This window comes from Zeus faber, assembly GCF_960531495.2.
Source record: "Zeus faber genome assembly, chromosome: 20".
In the NCBI taxonomy this organism is placed as follows: Eukaryota; Metazoa; Chordata; class Actinopteri; order Zeiformes; family Zeidae; genus Zeus; species Zeus faber.
Genome location: NC_137207.1, coordinates 7,809,634 through 7,828,381, shown reverse-complemented (window position 1 = coordinate 7,828,381; position 18,748 = coordinate 7,809,634). Strand labels below are relative to the sequence as shown.

Below are 18,748 nucleotides of genomic sequence, written 5' to 3'. Positions count from 1 at the left end.
TAGTATGTTGTCACTGGCCTAGATTTCACACTAGAATTTTTTTTTGACGAATAATCTAAAGACACCCGCCTAGCACGATGTGGAGGTTGACCTTGACACGGTCGATGAAGTAGTTGTACATGGAGAGAGGAGTGGCATCGATCCTCTTGCCCTCCGTCCGGGCGATGCCCTGCACCTTCTCGATGATGTCTGCCCGCTCGTCGGCTGGGAATATATTGGGCACGTCTCCGGTGTTGAGCAGCATGTTGATGTCCTCTACCATGGCCTCGTCTTTGATCTGGCTGTCCGCGAACAGAAACACAAGGCTCTTGCCCTCGATACCCGCTTTGAGCATCACCCTCTTCAGGTCGTCCCGCCAGTCGCTCATGCTGTAGTTCTTGGTCAGCTCGATCTGGAACAGGTCGTAGTCGTTGATGAACGTCCCCAGCTTGCTGGCACTCTGCCGCCCCGAGCCGCCGATGCCCACAAGCAGGAGGTGCCCATTGTCCTGCTTCAGCACGCGACAGATGCGCGAAATGTGCTCCATGGCGAACTTGAACATGACGAGGGACATGGACACTTTGCTGCAGTTGTTGAACTCATCCAGGTAGAACTCCATCGCCTCCTGCAGGGCATGGAGGTCCGTGATCTCGTCGTAGACTTTCACGTCGGCTTCGGGTTTGGCGTAATCGCCGAAGAACAAGCTGCGGATGTCCTCGTCCACTACTTTCCCGTCCTGGCTGAGGTGACACAGCAGCTGAATATTCAGATGAGATAACACTTTATTAAGGTAGAGGGAAATTCAGGGGAAGTGGGGAAATGCAAGGGCTGATACCATGGACAGCCATGCTAGGCTGCATCTGTCCTAAAGGTGTTATTATATAACAGAAGAATTAAAGGAGCAACATCAGTGCTCAGAAAAAGCACTTCTGAAATTCATATGAAATCGTTTAAAATGCAAAAGTTGTTGTTGCAAAGTAAACGCTTACCTTATCAATGCTCTGCTTGAAGTAACATGTCGTTCTTTCTCTGACTATGTGAAAGAACAGCTCTCTGTCCTCTTTGTCGATGAGGCGGTCGTAGAACACGCGGTACACCTCGTGGATCCACAGGCGGATCAGCTTGTCTCCCTCCTGACACAAACAGTCAAAACGCATCAAAGGTGATTCAGGAGGATACGTGGCTCATTAGGTTCACTCCCTCACAGAAGCACTCTGCTGCTGTCCTCTGTCTTACCTGCATGTGTGTGTGCGGGGCCAGCAGGACACCGCGGATCACTCTGGCAAAGTCCCTGAGGTTGAAGATGTAGTGGGACTTGGAAGGGGTGGGGAGGAAGCTGTCCATAGCATCCTTATAGACGTCCATGGTGGCCTGCACCATGATTTTCCCCAGCCTGAAGGAGAGAAAACTTTCCTTGATAAAAAGGATTGATTCACACACCCCAATGCTCCCCCTGGGGAGGACAGGGGACTTTAGAGCTTTACTCCCCTTGGGAGCACTGAACAAAGTCACTTCTGTATTACTGACCTCAGGAAGGCAGCTTCGAAGCCATGGCTGAAGTGCCAGTCTGTGATGGAGCTGAAGATCTTGTTCAGTGTTTCATCGTCGAAGGAGTCGATAGAAATAATGTTCAAGTGGCGGGTGAAGCGGCCTGACAATTCAAAAGGATTGAATCTTTTTTTCTTTGCAAAAGCAACAATACATTCAAATCCGAATCCGAATGTAAATAAATATACAACCGTGCTACCTGTAATGTCATTCCTGCCACCACCAGGGGGCCCCATAGCAGAGACAAACACCACATCCACGATGTCCAGTCTGGAGGTGTCTTTCTTATCGTACCAGTGGTGGTGGTCGAGCCACTGTCGGAGCAACTCGATGGGGGGCTGGGCGCCATAGATCTCCTTAGCTGGCATGTTCAGATCATCTAATAGGGCGAGGCTCAATTAACCACGACATATTTAGTGAAAAGGTCTAGGTCTAAAACCGAGGAAAGTGAGAAATTGAAATGGGACAAAATATATAAACGTGTAATGCATTCTTTCAGCAATCTGACACCAATAGTGGTACACATTTAAACTGACTCAAAACATTACTCTTGTCAATCATAGAGAACCCAAAGTAATGGTTTAAGTTCATACAGTTCAGTAAAATGTAATGGAACAGAACACTATCTTGGGGGATACTTTGTTTCGGATCAACATTTCTTTGTAATTCATAAGTAGTTTTATGTGTTTTCTTCCTTACCAACATACACGACACACTTCTTTCCCATTGGCGGCCCGAACACGCCCTTCCTCCTTCGGTCCAACTTGGCCATAATGATGTCCTGGGTTTGGTTTGCTGAGGTACGGGCAGAGAAGTTGATGCAGTTGGGCGTGTACTTCTCCTTGGGCAGCGTTACCAGGAAGCTGTTGTTGATGACAGACTTGCCGGTGCCTGTGGGGCCCACAAACAGCATGGGCACCTCATGTGCCAGGTAAGTACGCAGGAAGAAAAGGTGGCGGGACGTCTCCATGGTGGGGATGATCAGATCGGACACCTGGAATGTTGAAAACAAAAAACAAAAACAATGATCAGAGACTGAACTCATCTGAATTCCCTGTCTCTGAGGAGCAACGACTGTGAATTATTTCTTTTCAGTTTTTCAATCACACATCAACTCTATCACCAGATCAACATTTTATCATTTAAAACATGTAAATAAAGTCAGAGGATTCCTGTCACAATCAGATGCAGAAAAATTAGTCCATGCCCTCATAACAAGCCGTCTTGATTACTGTAAGGCTACGTCGCCGGTCTTCCCCCCAAAAAAACATGGGTCGCCCACAGATTATCCCAAACGCCGCCGCAAGAGTTCTGACAAGAACTAGGAAAAGGGATCACATCACTCCCGTCCTCAGATCACTTCATTGGCTTCCAATTAAGCGCAGAGTTAAGTGTAAGATCCTGCTCCTTGTCTAAATACAAACCATCTAGATCACTCAGGTCATCTGACAGCCACAGCCTGGTCACCAAGACCAAAACGAAATGTGGAAATGTGAAAGCATTTAGCCACTACGCATCCTGGCACTGGAATAGCCTGCCAGATGACCTGAATGAAACCAGTTTGAATGCTTTCCAAAGTAAACTGAAAAGATTTCTGTTTTGTCTTGCATTTGAGTAGAGCACCTGTTTTTAATGTGTGTGTGGGTGTGTGCTGCCATATTCATTTTTGTTTTCAGATTTAACGTTGTATTGATGTAAAAGCACATTGAGTTGCTCTGTCCATGAAATGTGCTATACGAATAAACACTGATTGATTAATTGACAAATGAGAGAGGTCCCCCATCTGTCACGGATTAGATAGCAATTTTCAATCTTAACAGCCAACACTATGAGAACGCCTACATTGGCTCCAACTGGGATTGTGCTCTCTTCCTTGGTGATTGCATCAGTCCACACGTTCCAATGTCCAGGCCCATGCTTGTCAAAGTAGTAGTCATAGACGGTGCCTACACAATAAGGGCACAATATGCATGAGGATGAAGGTAAAAAAAAGCAATTTTTGTTTTGTTTCCACGACAACTGAAGTGTCTATTTTAAGAACAGATGACCTCTCTCTGGGAAGATGTTGTTCTTGGTCAGTTTCACACTCTTGGGTCGTGGATGGCTGTCGTCCAAGCCCGCAATCAGGTTGCGGTAGAAGGCGTCAAACTTCTTTCGACTGTCCCCGTTGATGGTCCCGCCCAGAGTCCACACCGCGGCAAATAGGAACAGGCCCTGCAGCCACATGGTAATCTGCTGGCTGGACATGCTCTCTGTTCCACTGGCTTCTGGTGATGCGATTTCATCTGGAATAAGACAGCAACGCTGACACTTTTGCTCACAAAAGACCATAATATTCATATCAGACTGTGGGCTTCAGCAATCATCAGGAAAAATGTTTGCCAATTGTACAAATAAATCACATCACACTACGTAAACATTTTCAAACCATATCAAATGTTTGGTCAAAGCTACCCATCAGGCAGGTGTAGAGCCTCATCAGGCTGTAGGCCAGGTGGATGGGGGACGTGGCAACCAGGAAGCGACAGTTCCTGTCCAAAAAGTCCAGACAGGGCTGGACCAGCCAATCAAACAGGTCCACTATCTGCAGGACAAAGAACCCACATGCAGATAACAAGAGTTAGCGCATTTAGCACAATCATGAAGCATTTGAACAATACGGTACAGTCAGTAAAACATCTGCACAGACCACAGGAAAAAGTGGGGTCCCTATAGTGCCTTTCACAAATGCACTGTAACCTGAAATTATCGCGGATAAGCTATATGTGTGAACAAAAATGTCAGAATCATTTGAGCGCTGCTAAGTTACGATGTAAGTACAGTTTACCGTGTTCTGAAACTGGAGCGGAGTGAGAGAAAGAGGGGGGGGGGCAGAGGCTCCTGCCCTCTCCGCTCAGCGTTGTTGAGAAACTACTCCAGATCTCACTTTCCCTTTTTACAGTCAAATACAGAAACTTTGAAAAGGGCAGGTGCTCAAAAAAAAAAAGGCACATGGACCCCCAGCTCCGGTTCTAGGCAGTTTGCCGCTCTGGTGAAATGGAGCAGCACAGCAGAGCGCTAATCACTGGGAGGAGGAGACGCTTCATCGGGGCGCCCGTGATCTGCACTCCGCTGTGTGCCTTGTCCTCCATCTTGGGTGTGCTGTAAAACTCTGCACCGTCATTGCGTCACATCCTGACTCCTGCACGCTCTACCCAGGCTCTGCCCCTCGTCTAAACCAGCCGGATTATTTCCAGGTGGTGTAAACTTATCTGACACAGACAGTCGCCGTTTTTTGCTACATGTGTGAAAGGACAATAATCAGGTCCGGACATTGTCCAGACATTGTCCGGAGTGCATGTGTGAAAGCAGCTCAGGATAAGGGCTGGCTCAAACACAGGGTGAACCAAGCTGTGTGTGTGTGTGTGTGCGTGCCTGCCTGCCTGCCTGCCAGGCTGCCTGCCTGCCTGTCTGTCTGTCTGTCTGTCTGTGCGTGCATGCATGGCCTCACCATCTCCCTGTGTTCAGTGGCCAGAGTCTTCGGCAGCGTGTCCATGTAGGAGTCTCTGAGAGGAGCCCAGCCCAGCTGATGAGGCTCCATGTAGATCATACCACACCTACATATGGAAGGCAACATTCAGCCTCAGCAACCATTATACCAGAATGTTAGATTACGATTATGAATATATATTTGGTGTGTGTGTGTGTGTGTGTGTGTGTGTGTGTGTGTGTGTGTGTGTGTGTGTGTGTGTGTGTGTGTGTGTGTGTGTGTGTGTGTATATATATATATATATATATATATATATATATATATAAATATATTTGTGTTTGTGTATATATATATATATATACACACACTCACACACACACACACACACACACACACTTCTGATATTTAATCATGAAAGCAAGTAGTAAATTGATTGTGTAGTTTTAAGTCTCCTTGGGAGGTTCTGCCCCCGTCCAGGCTTCCTACCTGCTGACAGTAGCCGGAGAAGCCTGCTCCAAGTCGGCAGGTTCAAAGATGAGACTCATCTTAGCGCTCATCTGGATGATCTCGCCACTCATCAGACACAGCTTACAGTGAACAGAAGGAGAAACGCTGGTAAACAAGCTGACTCTGTACTCTTCAAAAGATACGATAAAGTCTTTAAGATTAGGTGGTGAAATCAGGCAGGAACAAAGTCAGTTGATAACAGGCTTACCTTCTTGTTGTCATCCAGCACAGTGTTCATGTTCTCGATCCAGACAGCGTCGACAGGCCCGTCAAAGAGGATCCACTGGCGATTGTCTGAGGTGGAGACGGCCTGGTCTCTGAAGGAGGTGGCCAGCACCCCATCAGACCACTCGTGGCTGACCGGGTCAAAGCAGCCATAGAGCTGGCCCATGGTGATGGCCTTGGGATTGATGATGCAGTAGTCCACTGCAAACTCCTCCATCAGGTCAGCTGGATATACAAAATCAGTCGGTGAGGAACACATATGCATTTTGTATCAGAACAAAAACAGCAGAAAGACAGGAAAAGCCAAACTACGACAATAACTATAATACACTTTTACAGGTTGATTAAGTATGGATATATAGATGTGCAGTCAATAGCTGTAATTCTGCAAGGTGTACCATGATAGAGGTCTCCTAAGGCACCAGCGAGAACCTTATATGCTGAAGTCTTTCCGCCGAGGGGGTCTCCTACTATCATGAAGCCATGACGGACCAGCATCATCTCATACACCTGCAAATAAAATAACACGTTAATGCAAATAACTCTCAACAGCGAGAGATAAGAGAAGATGAGAATAAGAATAAATGAGTATTCTTTCGGTACCTGTATGATTTTGCCAATGAACCATGGGACAGGTTTGAGCTTGAGTTTGACAATGTTTTCATTGAGTGCCTTGAGGAGAAGCTCATAGTCCGGTGTGGGTAGAACGACACCAGGGAAAAGGTCAGAGATGATACCCTGTGGACAGAAACAGCTGAACTGAATATGAATAACAGCTAAAAGGCCTTCCAATACACTGACTCTGAGTATTTCCTTATTCTGGTTATGATTGCGAACATATCTAATAAACTCAGAGATGGAACTTCTAGGTTCAGGAAATACAAGTCCTTCCCACTAATTAGAGTCAAACATCAGGAACACCGGGGCACGGTTTGTGAGTGAAATTAGCTGCTTCAGCGCTATGGTGGAGCAAAAACATGACAGGATGTTTACTTTCTAGACCTGGAAATGGCCACCTCTTAATACAAGGCATCAAGAAAGGCACAGTGAGCGACCCCTAATGTGTGACCTGAAAGAGTGGCACATCCTGCGCCAGAAACTTTGCCATGTTGACATCCATCAGGGCCCGAAGCAGCAGCACGCTCTCAATCTCCTCGGGGTATTTGAGCTTCAGGTTCCCCGCTGCCGTCAGGACTGACTTGACGGCCCGCATGCCGTAGTCATAGTGGTGCTGGGAGGACAGCTGCTCCGAGCACAAGCGGTATGTGGCCACAATCTTTTGGGCCAGGCTGTCGGATAACAGGGGAAAGAGAGGGAGCTTGTTTTGGTGCGTGATAAACCGAGCCAGTGTAATTTAGGAGACCAACATTCAGCGGTTCACAGTTTGGTACCTGCGGGACTCGATGAAGCCCATGGAGTAGAGTGAAATCTCTCCGATGAGACCATAGTCTGGCACCATCATGGCCACAGTACGGAACAGCGCCTACAGGACAGGATCAACAGCTATACTTCCATTGACAAGATATTATCCTCTTTTCATATTATAAAATATCATTCTGACATGGTCATCAATCTCATCAAGAGACACTTATACAGAGTAAAAAATACTGTACCTATTGTATTCTATCATGTCAGATTGAGCTAAAGTACTATGATAGTACTACTATCGTACCTTGAGGTTGTCTGGGAGCTCAGCTCTGCCAGCGTAGCCGGGGTTCATGGTGATGAACACAGAGCAGGTGGGGTTGAGGGACAGCTCTGTCCCCTCAAACATGAACTTTTTCAGGTCCCTGGCAATGGCCTGCTGGATGCACAACACCTGCTGCGCTACGACAGAGAGCACCTCCACCTGGCATACACACACATGGGCATGCTCACCAATTAGTTACCAATTCACTTGGTACTCACGCCTGTTTAAAATATACTTCAGTGCAATAGGGTTCTGCTTATTGCAGGTGGACTGAGACAGATACTAGAAATTTGAGCAGTGGGAGTCACCTCAATTCGATTGAACTCATCAAAGCAAGCCCAAGCTCCAGACTGCGCCAAGCCTTTGAAAAATTTACTCATGGCTTTGTAGTCCAGGCCATCCGAGCAGTTGAACACAACACACTAGGAACAAAAACATGGCCGTGAACGTGCTGACAAAGTGTAGGCATGCTTGTTTCTCAGTATGTCTTCACGCAGCGCTACCTGTTTGGCCAGCGCTTTGGCCAGGTCCTTCGTGGTCTCCGTCTTGCCGGTTCCTGCGGGGCCCTCGGGGGCTCCGCCCAGGTTTAGCTTCAGTGCTCCCATCAGCGTCCTGGTGTGGTGCGCCAAGTGATGGCACAATACAGCCATACTCAGCCCAAAGATATTTTTCGAAGCATGTTTGATACTGGTACTTTGTAAACACATTTTATCTGCTTCGGCCCATAACATGATACATGATATGATAACATTGTTATCATATCCAAAGTAGAAACATGGATCCCAGGCCTTCCTACATGTGACTAAATGCGCACATAAAGTTTTGTGAAGTTCCCATACTAGGGGACTAAGAATTTTCATGTTTGGTCTGGAGCTGTGTCAATTATTACATAATTGCAATTATTTTGTAAAATTGCAAATCAAATTACATTCTACAATCGTGTTTTCATTTACATTTAAATGGAATAGAATAGTAGCATAGCAGGATAGAATAGTAGCATAGCAGGATAGAATGCATAGTTTGTACATGTTATTTAATGTCAATAAATTGCTCCCTCAATCGGCTGAACAGGGACTCTACACCAACCCTCAGCCAACTGGCAGCAGCAGCACCCAGGGGGTCCGACGGAGGACCGGGGGAGAAGCAGCTGCAGCAACTACCATGGGTAACCACTTGCAGCTAGCTGCTCTGCCAAGCAGCCAACACCTGGACCATCCAGCAGCCCAGGAGCCAGGCTGCCCCTTCAAGCGGCCCCTGCCAACTTTTTTGTTGTTTTGAAGTATGGGAACCATGTTTCAGAGTCCAGGCATCTGGACATCTTATTTTTTCTCTCTGCTGGGGTAGTTGTGGGCTTCGGCCAGGGATTCTCCCTCAGTTTGGTGCCGGGGGTATGTGGTGTGGGGATGGTGTGATTTAAGCAGCCACACCTGTCCTGGGTGTAGGTAATTGTGGCCCAGGATCGGTGTTGCTGTTTGCCTGTTGCTCATTGATTTGTCTAACGTGCAACAGGTAAAACCCCCATCCCCACACACACACAAGAGGAACCCTTGTCATGACATTGTTGTCCATCTGCTCCGGGGCTTGTTCCATCTAACCCCCTCTCTACAATAAACTGGTGTGTCTCAACCCCATTGTCTGTCTCTCTGTGTCGGAGGGCCCTGAAAACACCACTCAGGTGGCATGTGGCAGGCAAAGCTGCCACAATCATAGCTATTTGTATGACAATTAATCGTTGACAAAAATGTGATGATCGTGACGGCCCGAGTTGGGTTCTGCATAGAGGTGTTCTTGGCAGAGGAAATGGGTGTGACTAGAACTGACCTGTAGCAGCGGTCGGTGAGCGGTGTGATGACGAGTCGAGGGGAGTTTCCCAGGTATTCGTAGCCGTACTTGAGGTAGGTGGTGATCATGCGCAGCATCACCTCTCCGTCCTCCCAGAAATAGCGCAGCTGAGAGATCCACGCAAAGTCATTCAGCGACGAGATGCGATCCTCTGCCAGTTTGGTCACTACATCTCGCGCTACAGATGAAACAGGGGAGGGGCTGCAACATGAGCCTGAAATTTGGGCTGGAAGAGCACAGAGGTAGGTGACGCACACACAATGTTTTCGCTTTGGGACATTACCGTGTACGTCTATCACCGTGAGCGCGCCAAGGGTCATTCTGGCACCTCCTGGCAACTTGCCGCGCACCAACTCCACAATGTCGGCAATCTGAGCATTACACTGATCAACGTAGGCCTGCAAAATGAACAAAACAAATGTACTTTATTGTTTAGGGCGCCAGAGCATTTGCGATCCCTGGTGCCGGTACCGCTAAACGTCAACACTGACTGGTAGGGAGTTGCTCTGGATGGCTTCCGACACCTCGGTCGTCCAAAAGATGGATGACGCACAGATGACAACTTGGCCGGGCCACTGCAGCACCCACTTCTTCCTCTGCACCTGGGGAGAGGCGACAGATTCAAACGTAAAAGTGGGGGAGGGCCCCCAATTGTGGACAGCAGTTAAATGACCCGGCGTCGAGCCCAGATTAAATAATAAGGAAAGTAACGGTTACCATACCTCATTGTACTGAATCAGCCCCTGATGGACTACATCTCGCACGCTCATGAGCATCACCTTCTCCACCTGAAGCAGCCATTTCTCCACCATACCCTGAAAGTTGCACGGGAACACCGTAAATAAGAACTATCCTGTAATATTACCTACTATAATTTCTTGATAAGCTTCAATCAAAGGTATCAAAAAATGTATTTTCCATTAATAAGTTGTTGAAAATTCAATAATTATTTAGTGCACATGTAAGTTGGCAATTTAGTAAGAATGTAATAAAGTAAAAATCTTTAAAGTGGCTAAAAAAAACAAATAACCTCACTTTACTGTTAGGTATGTTTCAGTTATGCATTCTAAAGTTGTAAAAAATATTAAGTGTCCTCTATAAATATGTTTGTTCATTTATTACACCTCAGTAAACTATCCAAATTTAATGTATGTAATGCATTTACACTAAAAATGTGACATGAAGCACAGTCTAATTGCTGTACTTTAAATGTCTTGATTTCTCCTCTGTCTTTACCTTGGCTTTGGCTGGGTGGATTTTGATGGAGAGGGGGATGGTCTCCTTTTCGGAGCTGACTATGCCAACGATCTCCATGTCCGGTGTGAACTCCAGCTTGGCGATGCCCTCAAAGCACTTCTTCAGATGGGGCTGGACACGCATGGGGTCCTTGGTCTCTGACAGGATCTCCAGAAGCTCGTCGTTGGACAGGAAGAAAAATCTGGGAAAACAATGAGAACGGTGGAGTGTTTATTCGGGAGGTGGGGGGTGGCCAAGGTAAATGTGTACGAGTACTTCATCGTATTACCTTGGGAAATAGAGCCTCTTCATCTCCAGGTACGTGTTGAGGCCTTTCTGGATGTCCTCCAGGAACACATTGGACTCTTCCAGTCGCCCCAGCATGTTGTCCTGGCCTGTTGCCACCAGCACATGTGTGTCCTTGACCTGAGGGAAAGCATTCACTCAGTTCTTCTTCATTCAATACAAAACACGCATTGCTTACGTACATGTACATGGAGAGCAGAGGTGCTGACAGATTAGGGCTGGGTATCCAAAGTCAATACCGTTATGGTACCTCCTAAATTTCAACAATATAATAATATTTAAATATTATGTGGCATTCAACACCAAATGTCCATACTGAAGTAGTCTTTTGAGTCAAAAATGTGTGTCGTGCAATTTTCCTTTAGTTGAAAGAGTTTTTTTTATACCAGCCAGATATGGTATTTTAAAGTAGTACATAACCTTATAGATGGTCTAAAAAAACAATATCAACAACAGTATTGTTTTGAAACCAATATAGGAATTTTATGCCGTATACCGGTATCAGCGTGTTTTTAACCTGATACCCGGCCCTAGCAGTAACTGAGTTGTGGTCTTCTCACAGCTTCTGCGATGATGTCCTTCCAGTATCTGTCCACGATGGCAAACTTGCGTCCCTCCTCGGGCATCTGGGCGATAATGTCCTCGGAGCTGAAGATGGGCTCCAGGTACAGCCAGGTGGACTGGCACTTCAACATGGCGTCCAGGATGTCCTGCATAGACACCAGCTTGTCCTCCCAATCCTGGGGCAAAGAGAAAAACAGGATGTGGTGACAGAAGACACAGAAGAGGGCTCTTGTGGCCATTTTGATTCAACATGCTACGAAGGCCACTGCGTCCCGACCTTGCATTCAGCCTCGACGGGCTTGATGAAAGGGGACCCTCGCATGGTCTGGGTCTTAATGATGTGGTCATCCAGAAGCATCTGGATGTCGTCCACCGCCGAAACAACACTGGTGCCCTGCGACAGGAAAACAGCCCTTTATGCACCACAGCGAGGATTATTTTGAGAACTGTCTCAAAGTCCTCAAAGATTCAAAGACTCAAGACCAATCATTTGAATGATTGAAAACCATTTGCCAAGGAATGCTCCTGATCCTTCAATGTCTCTAAATTGATGACCCAAACTGAAAATGAGTATGCATTTCTTATGAAATGCATTTTGCTTTGTTCATGTTTTTCTTGACGTGTATGACATTTGCTCCACAAAAAAAAGTTACTATTAACATTATTATTGTGCGTCTTGTTTTTTCACATTTTAGATTATTGATTACAAATAGTGTTCGTCTTGTTTGTGTCTATGTATTTTGATTCAATGTGAATCGAGTCATAAAAAATGTAGTTGACACAGCTCAACTATTTCAGCTGTAGCACGGGGCGTCAACGTCTTATTCACCGATGAATTATTGAAGATTTAAGACGCAAGAACATCGGAGGCCACGCTGGGTTTGTTGGTGCTCCTTGGCTCAGAGTCTCTACGATGAAAGCACTGTACGTGAAGATCGATTTCTGCCGTTTGTTCGACGTCAGATGTGTGTGTCTGTGTGTGGACATACTGTATCCCTGTAGGGAGTGAAGGTGAAGCGGAGATCGGCCCATTCGCATTTCATCTTCTCCATGGCCTTTTCCAGGGAATGCTCCTTACCGGCTGCAGCTCCAATCTCTTCCAACCTGGGACAGGCAAATAAAATTATGATCACTTGAATCACAGCAATTCTCTCACATGCGCTAAAAGACACAGATTATTACATTTAGTGCCTGGACGTGAGCTGGAATGAAACCCTGCAAACTCAAACGCTCTGCATAACAGGGATGCAACGGTACAGTGGGCTCACGGTTCGGTATGTACCACCGTTTTGGGGGCCATGGTAACGGTAATGTTTTGGTATCTTAATATTTGAGAAAGAATTAAAAATACATTTTTAACTCAAAAGGTGTTTTTTTTTATAGTAGTCTGCCACAAATAACTAGTGTAACACTCTGTGCGTATGACTGTGGGGGGAGGGAGGAGACGGGGATTCAAGTTCATTGATGGGTTGTTATCATTTGCATAAGTTCATCTGATTGGAGGGGTGTCCAGGATAGTGGGTAATTCAAATCAAAATTTTCGTTCCTAATTATTTATTTCTATATATAATATTCCAAAAATGCTGCATAATAAAAAAATAAAATAAAACATGTACTATAGTTTGTTAGTTTTTTGGAGAGTAGAACAGGTATAAAAAGTTTTTTTTCCACACATAAATAATAATAGTAAAATAAAACCTCACAGTCAGACCAGTGCGTGCGTGCCTTCGCTTTGTGAACCTGACGTGACAGTGGGTGCGCTCCTTTTCAGCCAGGGCAGGAGCATAGGCCATCTCTTACATAGAGGGAGAAACATGCTTGCCGGCCCAGCGAGGCTCATTTCCCTTCAGTCATACAAAAGAGCCGTTCAGAATAATCTGATCATTCGTGAACGACCCAACACTCGTGCAAGTGGAAGTGCGAGAGTGTCTCAAGAGAAGTTTGTAATAAAGAGGGACACGGCCATCCCAGGGGATTATTTCCACTGGACACCTTGTTTGATTGCACTCTTTACAAAAACATTTTTATATAGTTCTATCTTGTGTTCCTATTGAAAAAGCTGCGTAGCCACACGCAGTTGAAATAGATCTCTCGACCTCATGCAGACCCCGCACGACTGACAATGGATTCAATGGGAAGCAGCACTCACCGTGCTGTGCCAGTACACTTCGCCAATGCGGCCAGTGGACTTCTACCGTGATATCTTAATACTGCGGTTCACGTGTGCGTATTGAACCGTAGGGGGCGTATCGAAGGGTTCAAAAACGTAGCTTGTACCATTGCATCCATACCGCCTACCCATTTAAAGAGATGCCATTATCGGATTCATCTGTAAATCCAATTAATCTCCAATTCATTTCCACCATGAAGTTATTGCGAATTAATGTGACAGGGTGTGAAAATCCTCATCCAAAGTTATCTGAACACAAAGAAACACCTTGAAATGTGTTAATGTTTACCAAGCAGTCCAAAACATCACTTTTTCTTCTCAATATTGAAAGAAGCAAGCATTCACATGGCTGAAACTAAACAACTAAATGAATGAACATTTGATTTCTAAAATAAAATTTCACTTGTTTTTTTCTCAATTGAGTAATTAATCATGCAATTAATCATTTCACACCTAAAGCATATAGTCTTACCTTCCAGAGAACTTTGAAAGTCCCATGTTCACCATGCTCAACAGAGAGGTTCCCAAATCAGGTTTGACCTCAAAGCCCACGACGCTGCTAATCTGTTGACAGACAATCAATCAAGTTGTTCACCTCAGTGTCATTTTGGCTTTTAATAAATACAGATATGATTAGCACTTAGAATTGTAAATTTGATCGTCATTATAGACTAAATTTGGATGCTCGGGAAAGCAACAAACGCAAAACGAATGGATTAATAACAAACAAAAAAAACAAAAACACTGTGTCCCGCTGACCATATCCCAATGACGGTCCTTTATCCCCGGGTTGCAGATGGTGCTCAGGATGGGCATGTGCTCCCTGAACATGTTCATTTTAGTCTGGAAGCTCTTAGCTACGAGCCGGGGCCCCGGGAGGTTGGAGAAGGTCTTGGTCAGCTTGTACATGGTCTTCCACATGACGCTCAGCTCCTCAGAGATTTTCTCAGCGTCCAATTGTAAGAAAGGGCCTGTGAGTCAAACCGGCGGGGAGAAGACACTTTTTACTGCTGAAACAGAGTGTGTGTGTGTGTGTGTGTGTGTGTGTGTGGGTAAACAGAGAACGGACCACATGGTGGAAAATCCTCACAATATATTGATATCATGGACCTCATACGGCGTAGGGCCACCCTTTGCCATCAGAACAGCTGCAGTACTTGGTGGAATGCAGCCCTGGCTTTCTTTGGGACTGGGACACAGAGGTAGTGACTCAATTTGGTGGCATTTTCCTATCCTCGCAGACGAGCTTTGACTCTCTCGCTGATGCAGTTTGTCAAACTCTGCCCTTTGGATCCCAAATAAACTTTGTTTGAGTGTACATGCGTGCCCATTCAATGGACCCCATGTCCAGAGCTACCCTAACCCCTTTTCTGAAAATGGAATGCAAAATGGTAGACCACCAAGGATGTACCCTGAGTGCAAACCGGAGATAAACTGCCCCCAAGACATTTGCTGCGTTGACACATCAACATGAATTCATCATCTCCCCAATGTGTTCTCCAGTAGCTACAATACTCTCAATTTAGTTCACATGAAGTGAGGAAAGCGAGGCTCGACACTGACCGTTCATCCACACGTCTGACTTCTCCATGAAACTGTGGGCGGTGGTCCACAGCTGCTCGTAGGGCTGTTTGTTGGCCACCAGTGTCTGCAGCAAGGGGAACTGGGTGTTCTCCTTCTCCAGCAGCGTCTGCTCTTTGTTGATATCCTGCGTGAAATCACAAGAGATGCGGACGGTCCCCAAACGGCCCTCTTGGGGGAAAAAAAAACAACTGCAAAGCGCGCGTTTCGAACCAGACGCAGCTTCCCGACCTCCATTTCGATGAAAGCGGTGTCCAGGGTGGCGTTGAGCTCCGCCAGCTTCTCCACGTTGTTCTTAATCTCCGTCTGAATCATCACGTCCTTTTCGTAAAAGGTCTCTATCTCCGTGTTCACCACTTGCAGAATCTGCTCAAACTTTGATATCCTGGTGCATGGGATGGAATTTTATTTTACCCATTAACATTTAAAACAACTCATTTTTGTTTCAAATGTTTAATATAAAGGTTATGTCCTTGATTTTGAATAATGTTATTACTGGAGGTACTTATCATGGGTGTATTTAAATATACTCTATTTATCAATATTTAACTTGTAATGAGGTAGAATATTTGGCATGGTACAAATCTTTGATATTCTCTCTCTCTTTCTTTCTAGGGATGTTATGTACAGATCCTTGAACATGAACACAACGTCGACAGCATTTTGTTGTCAGCCGACTTGGAGCGCTACTCTGAAACCCACTCGAGTCTCCAGAGTTTTGCTTCTGTTCTTCCCTTTTGGCGTGGTGATAATTCAGTTACCTTATCAGCACCTCGTCCTCAGCCTGTTTGGTTCTGTTGGCCAGACGGGGCTTGCTGTGGTCAAACACCTTGGCGATGGATTCAGGCCACTGGAAAACATTGGAGTTCAGCCTCAGGTCCTCGGCTTGGGGAGAAGCAACATAAAGCCAATTAACCGCGTAGACAAATCAAATACTGTTTTCTACTAATGCTGTAAAATAAACACAATAAACTAGAAGAGTGGCAACCTGGCGATACCTGACACATTGTCAAACAAGGCACAAATGCCTGATTTTAACATGTTCATATATTCATATATTCATATATTTAACACTATTATTGTGTTACAAATGACTCAAAGCTGTTTTGGAAAGGGAAATTTCACAAAGGTAGAGCAAGCTTCTGGTTCTGCTTCTGGAGGTGGAGAAGACGGATGAGTTCAAGTACTTGGGGTCGCCCATCCAAAGCAGCGGAGAGTGCGGGAGAGAGGTGAAGAAGAGAGTACAGGCAGGGTGGGGTGGGTGGAGAAGAGTGTCCGGAGTGATCTGTGACAGAAGGGTTCCAGCAAGAGTGAAGGGGAAGGTCTACAGGACGGTAGTGAGACCAGCCATGTGGTGACCCCTGAACGTGAGCAGCAGAAAGAAGAAGAGGAAGATGAAGAAGAAGAGCAAGCTTCTGGTTACACCAGCGGTAACCTCCACCAGCCGCATGCAGAGTTAGTCGAAGTTCGTTAAATTTTGGCGTGGACAAAATGATTCCATGAACAACCATCGAAAAAACAAAAACAAACACATGACAACAAAGCAAAGCGCACTTATAAATATGGCCAGCAATTCCAACATGTTTCGTGCTTGTATGGCAGCGACCAAACAAGTAAGGCTTTTGAGCAAAGCAGCATCGGGGTCGTTCTCTGTGATGCCAATTTTGGTTTAATGTATGGGGTTATTTTGCAATCAACAAGCCACAAGAATTGAGACGTGATACTGCAGGTGTCCAGCTGCACAACTGAGTGAAAACCCAAGTCTTGTAGTGTAGACTGAAAAAAGCCTTTGTTGGCGCATCCCGTAGCATATTGAAGCCGTGAGGTGATTTATCATACCGGGCAAAGTGGCGTAGTCTAGCAGGAAGCTCAGCCGCTTGACCCCTTCCACGATCTCGTCTCTGAGCTTAAGGACGGTCACATCCATGGAGTTTCTCAGGTACTGGCTAAGAGTCACCAGCTCCTCGGTGGAGCCTGGAGACCCTGTGATGGTCTCCACGATCTCTTCATATCGCCTACAGATGCTGGAAGAAGACAATGGGGTGAATTCACACGGGGATCGTGCGCCTTTTGCGGCCGCAAAGCCTGTGCAAATAAGCGAGAAAGCGAGCGTCAAATTCAAACGGTGAAATGCGCTGCAAACAGCGCTGCCGCTCAAATAGCGTCTCGGTGCACCGGCGCTATTTGCGCCTATTTAAATTAGGTATTATTCATACATTTGGTGCAGAATTGGTCCTTTTCTATGCAAATGAGCCTCGTTGCAAAAAATGTCCAATTCACAAACGGTGCTTATAGCCACAAGCAGTTAAGAAGGAAAATATTACCGTCGGCAGAGAGCTGGTGGTACTTGTGCAGAGACCAAAAATAAATTTAAAAAAGGCAGTGCTGTGCAATCGGCTTCATTAAACACTTTAAAACAAAGTGACTAAGTTTTATGTTTATTTAAATCTGATAATTCATAAACAGGCAAGGGTAGAGCAGTGGCGCATGCGTCTGGACTCTCCATGGAGACCCCCCGGATAATTGTGATCAGAGGCAAAATAATCGCACATTGCACTCAGCGGCAAAATTTTATGGGTGTGGTTTGCGCTGTCATATCATTTTGGGCAATATGTTTTGTGAAATCGATGCCGCGGATAGTGAATGGAATCGATGCGCAATTCATGGCGCTATTAGCGCTGGTGATCCATTCTCTGTGAATTCGCCCCAGTGTACGCCAAACATTAACGGTAAGTGCAGTAACAGGAAAGGCAGATCATAGCACAAAATCGACTGCATCAAGGTTGGTATATGGAAGTGATGTTCGAATCTACAGTTGTGATTTGAAGGATGCGTCATGCATACTGTAGCTATAGATTAAAGGAAATACTCGGCTCCTTACCTCTTATTGTTTTGTCTACTCATGTCCATCTGGAAGGTGATAATCCTGTCCTTCAGTCTGTCAGTGCCCTCACACAGGTCTTGATTCAGCTCACCAGCGTACAGACAGAACATGGACAGAGGCACTGTGAGGAACAGAGAGGCGATCTCCGCCCGCAGGCTATTAAGCTCCTCGATTTTCTGAAGGATGGAAAAAAATATCAAAGTGTTATTTGGCTTTTTTTTTTTAATGCCATTACATTCCGAGACAGAGTTAATCTGCAGGTGGCATTCAAATTCTCCACCTGCAATGTCAACCTTCAATAATCATCAAGGACAAAGAACCAAGACGGCAACAGGATGGTGTCGTGTGTCTGGAGGAGGCAGATCTGTAGACCGTACCTCTGTAAAACCCTCCAGAGGGGGTACTTCCGTGAGGAACGCCGTGATGTCCTGGTTTGCCCTATTGTCCAACAGGTCGCTGTATTCTTTATACACGTTCAGATACCTGAACAAGAAAAAAAAAAGAATGATCCAGTGAGAGCAAATAAAAACAAAAGAAAAACAAACACGTGATTTATTTTTAAACACATCAGCTGACGCAGAATAGTACTTTGTAGGCCCCACGGTGTTCTTGAGAAAGAGTTGGTGAGCCTTGCTTATAATCTCCGTGACGAGCGACTCTTCAGCGCGGACAGTGCACAGCTCCAGGTTGGTTATCCCCGGGTACAGGTTACACTCCACCTGAATGAAGACAGAGCACTGATAATAT

General features: G+C 45.8%; 1 protein-coding gene across 1 annotated transcript in view; it reads right to left on the bottom strand.

Annotated features, from left to right (window-relative positions):
* dnah3 (dynein axonemal heavy chain 3) overlaps positions 1-18,748 on the bottom strand; it is a gene marked incomplete at both ends in the record, with an annotated part of 35,975 nt that overhangs the window by 8,200 nt on the left and 9,027 nt on the right. Inside the window, 37 exons of the mRNA XM_080020745.1 lie at positions 70-736; positions 969-1,112; positions 1,216-1,372; positions 1,507-1,630; positions 1,727-1,906; positions 2,227-2,521; positions 3,370-3,473; positions 3,576-3,812; positions 3,982-4,111; positions 5,018-5,123; positions 5,483-5,583; positions 5,712-5,953; positions 6,127-6,238; positions 6,332-6,466; positions 6,798-7,017; positions 7,120-7,211; positions 7,401-7,577; positions 7,727-7,840; positions 7,922-8,030; positions 9,240-9,438; positions 9,544-9,658; positions 9,752-9,862; positions 9,983-10,075; positions 10,497-10,698; positions 10,786-10,922; positions 11,363-11,542; positions 11,644-11,760; positions 12,356-12,470; positions 14,009-14,100; positions 14,296-14,507; positions 15,100-15,244; positions 15,349-15,502; positions 15,879-16,002; positions 16,957-17,141; positions 17,999-18,177; positions 18,379-18,484; positions 18,590-18,720. Coding sequence (XP_079876871.1) covers positions 70-736; positions 969-1,112; positions 1,216-1,372; positions 1,507-1,630; positions 1,727-1,906; positions 2,227-2,521; positions 3,370-3,473; positions 3,576-3,812; positions 3,982-4,111; positions 5,018-5,123; positions 5,483-5,583; positions 5,712-5,953; positions 6,127-6,238; positions 6,332-6,466; positions 6,798-7,017; positions 7,120-7,211; positions 7,401-7,577; positions 7,727-7,840; positions 7,922-8,030; positions 9,240-9,438; positions 9,544-9,658; positions 9,752-9,862; positions 9,983-10,075; positions 10,497-10,698; positions 10,786-10,922; positions 11,363-11,542; positions 11,644-11,760; positions 12,356-12,470; positions 14,009-14,100; positions 14,296-14,507; positions 15,100-15,244; positions 15,349-15,502; positions 15,879-16,002; positions 16,957-17,141; positions 17,999-18,177; positions 18,379-18,484; positions 18,590-18,720 — 6,043 coding nt within the window. The remainder of the gene's footprint in view (positions 1-69; positions 737-968; positions 1,113-1,215; positions 1,373-1,506; positions 1,631-1,726; positions 1,907-2,226; positions 2,522-3,369; positions 3,474-3,575; positions 3,813-3,981; positions 4,112-5,017; positions 5,124-5,482; positions 5,584-5,711; positions 5,954-6,126; positions 6,239-6,331; positions 6,467-6,797; positions 7,018-7,119; positions 7,212-7,400; positions 7,578-7,726; positions 7,841-7,921; positions 8,031-9,239; positions 9,439-9,543; positions 9,659-9,751; positions 9,863-9,982; positions 10,076-10,496; positions 10,699-10,785; positions 10,923-11,362; positions 11,543-11,643; positions 11,761-12,355; positions 12,471-14,008; positions 14,101-14,295; positions 14,508-15,099; positions 15,245-15,348; positions 15,503-15,878; positions 16,003-16,956; positions 17,142-17,998; positions 18,178-18,378; positions 18,485-18,589; positions 18,721-18,748) is intronic.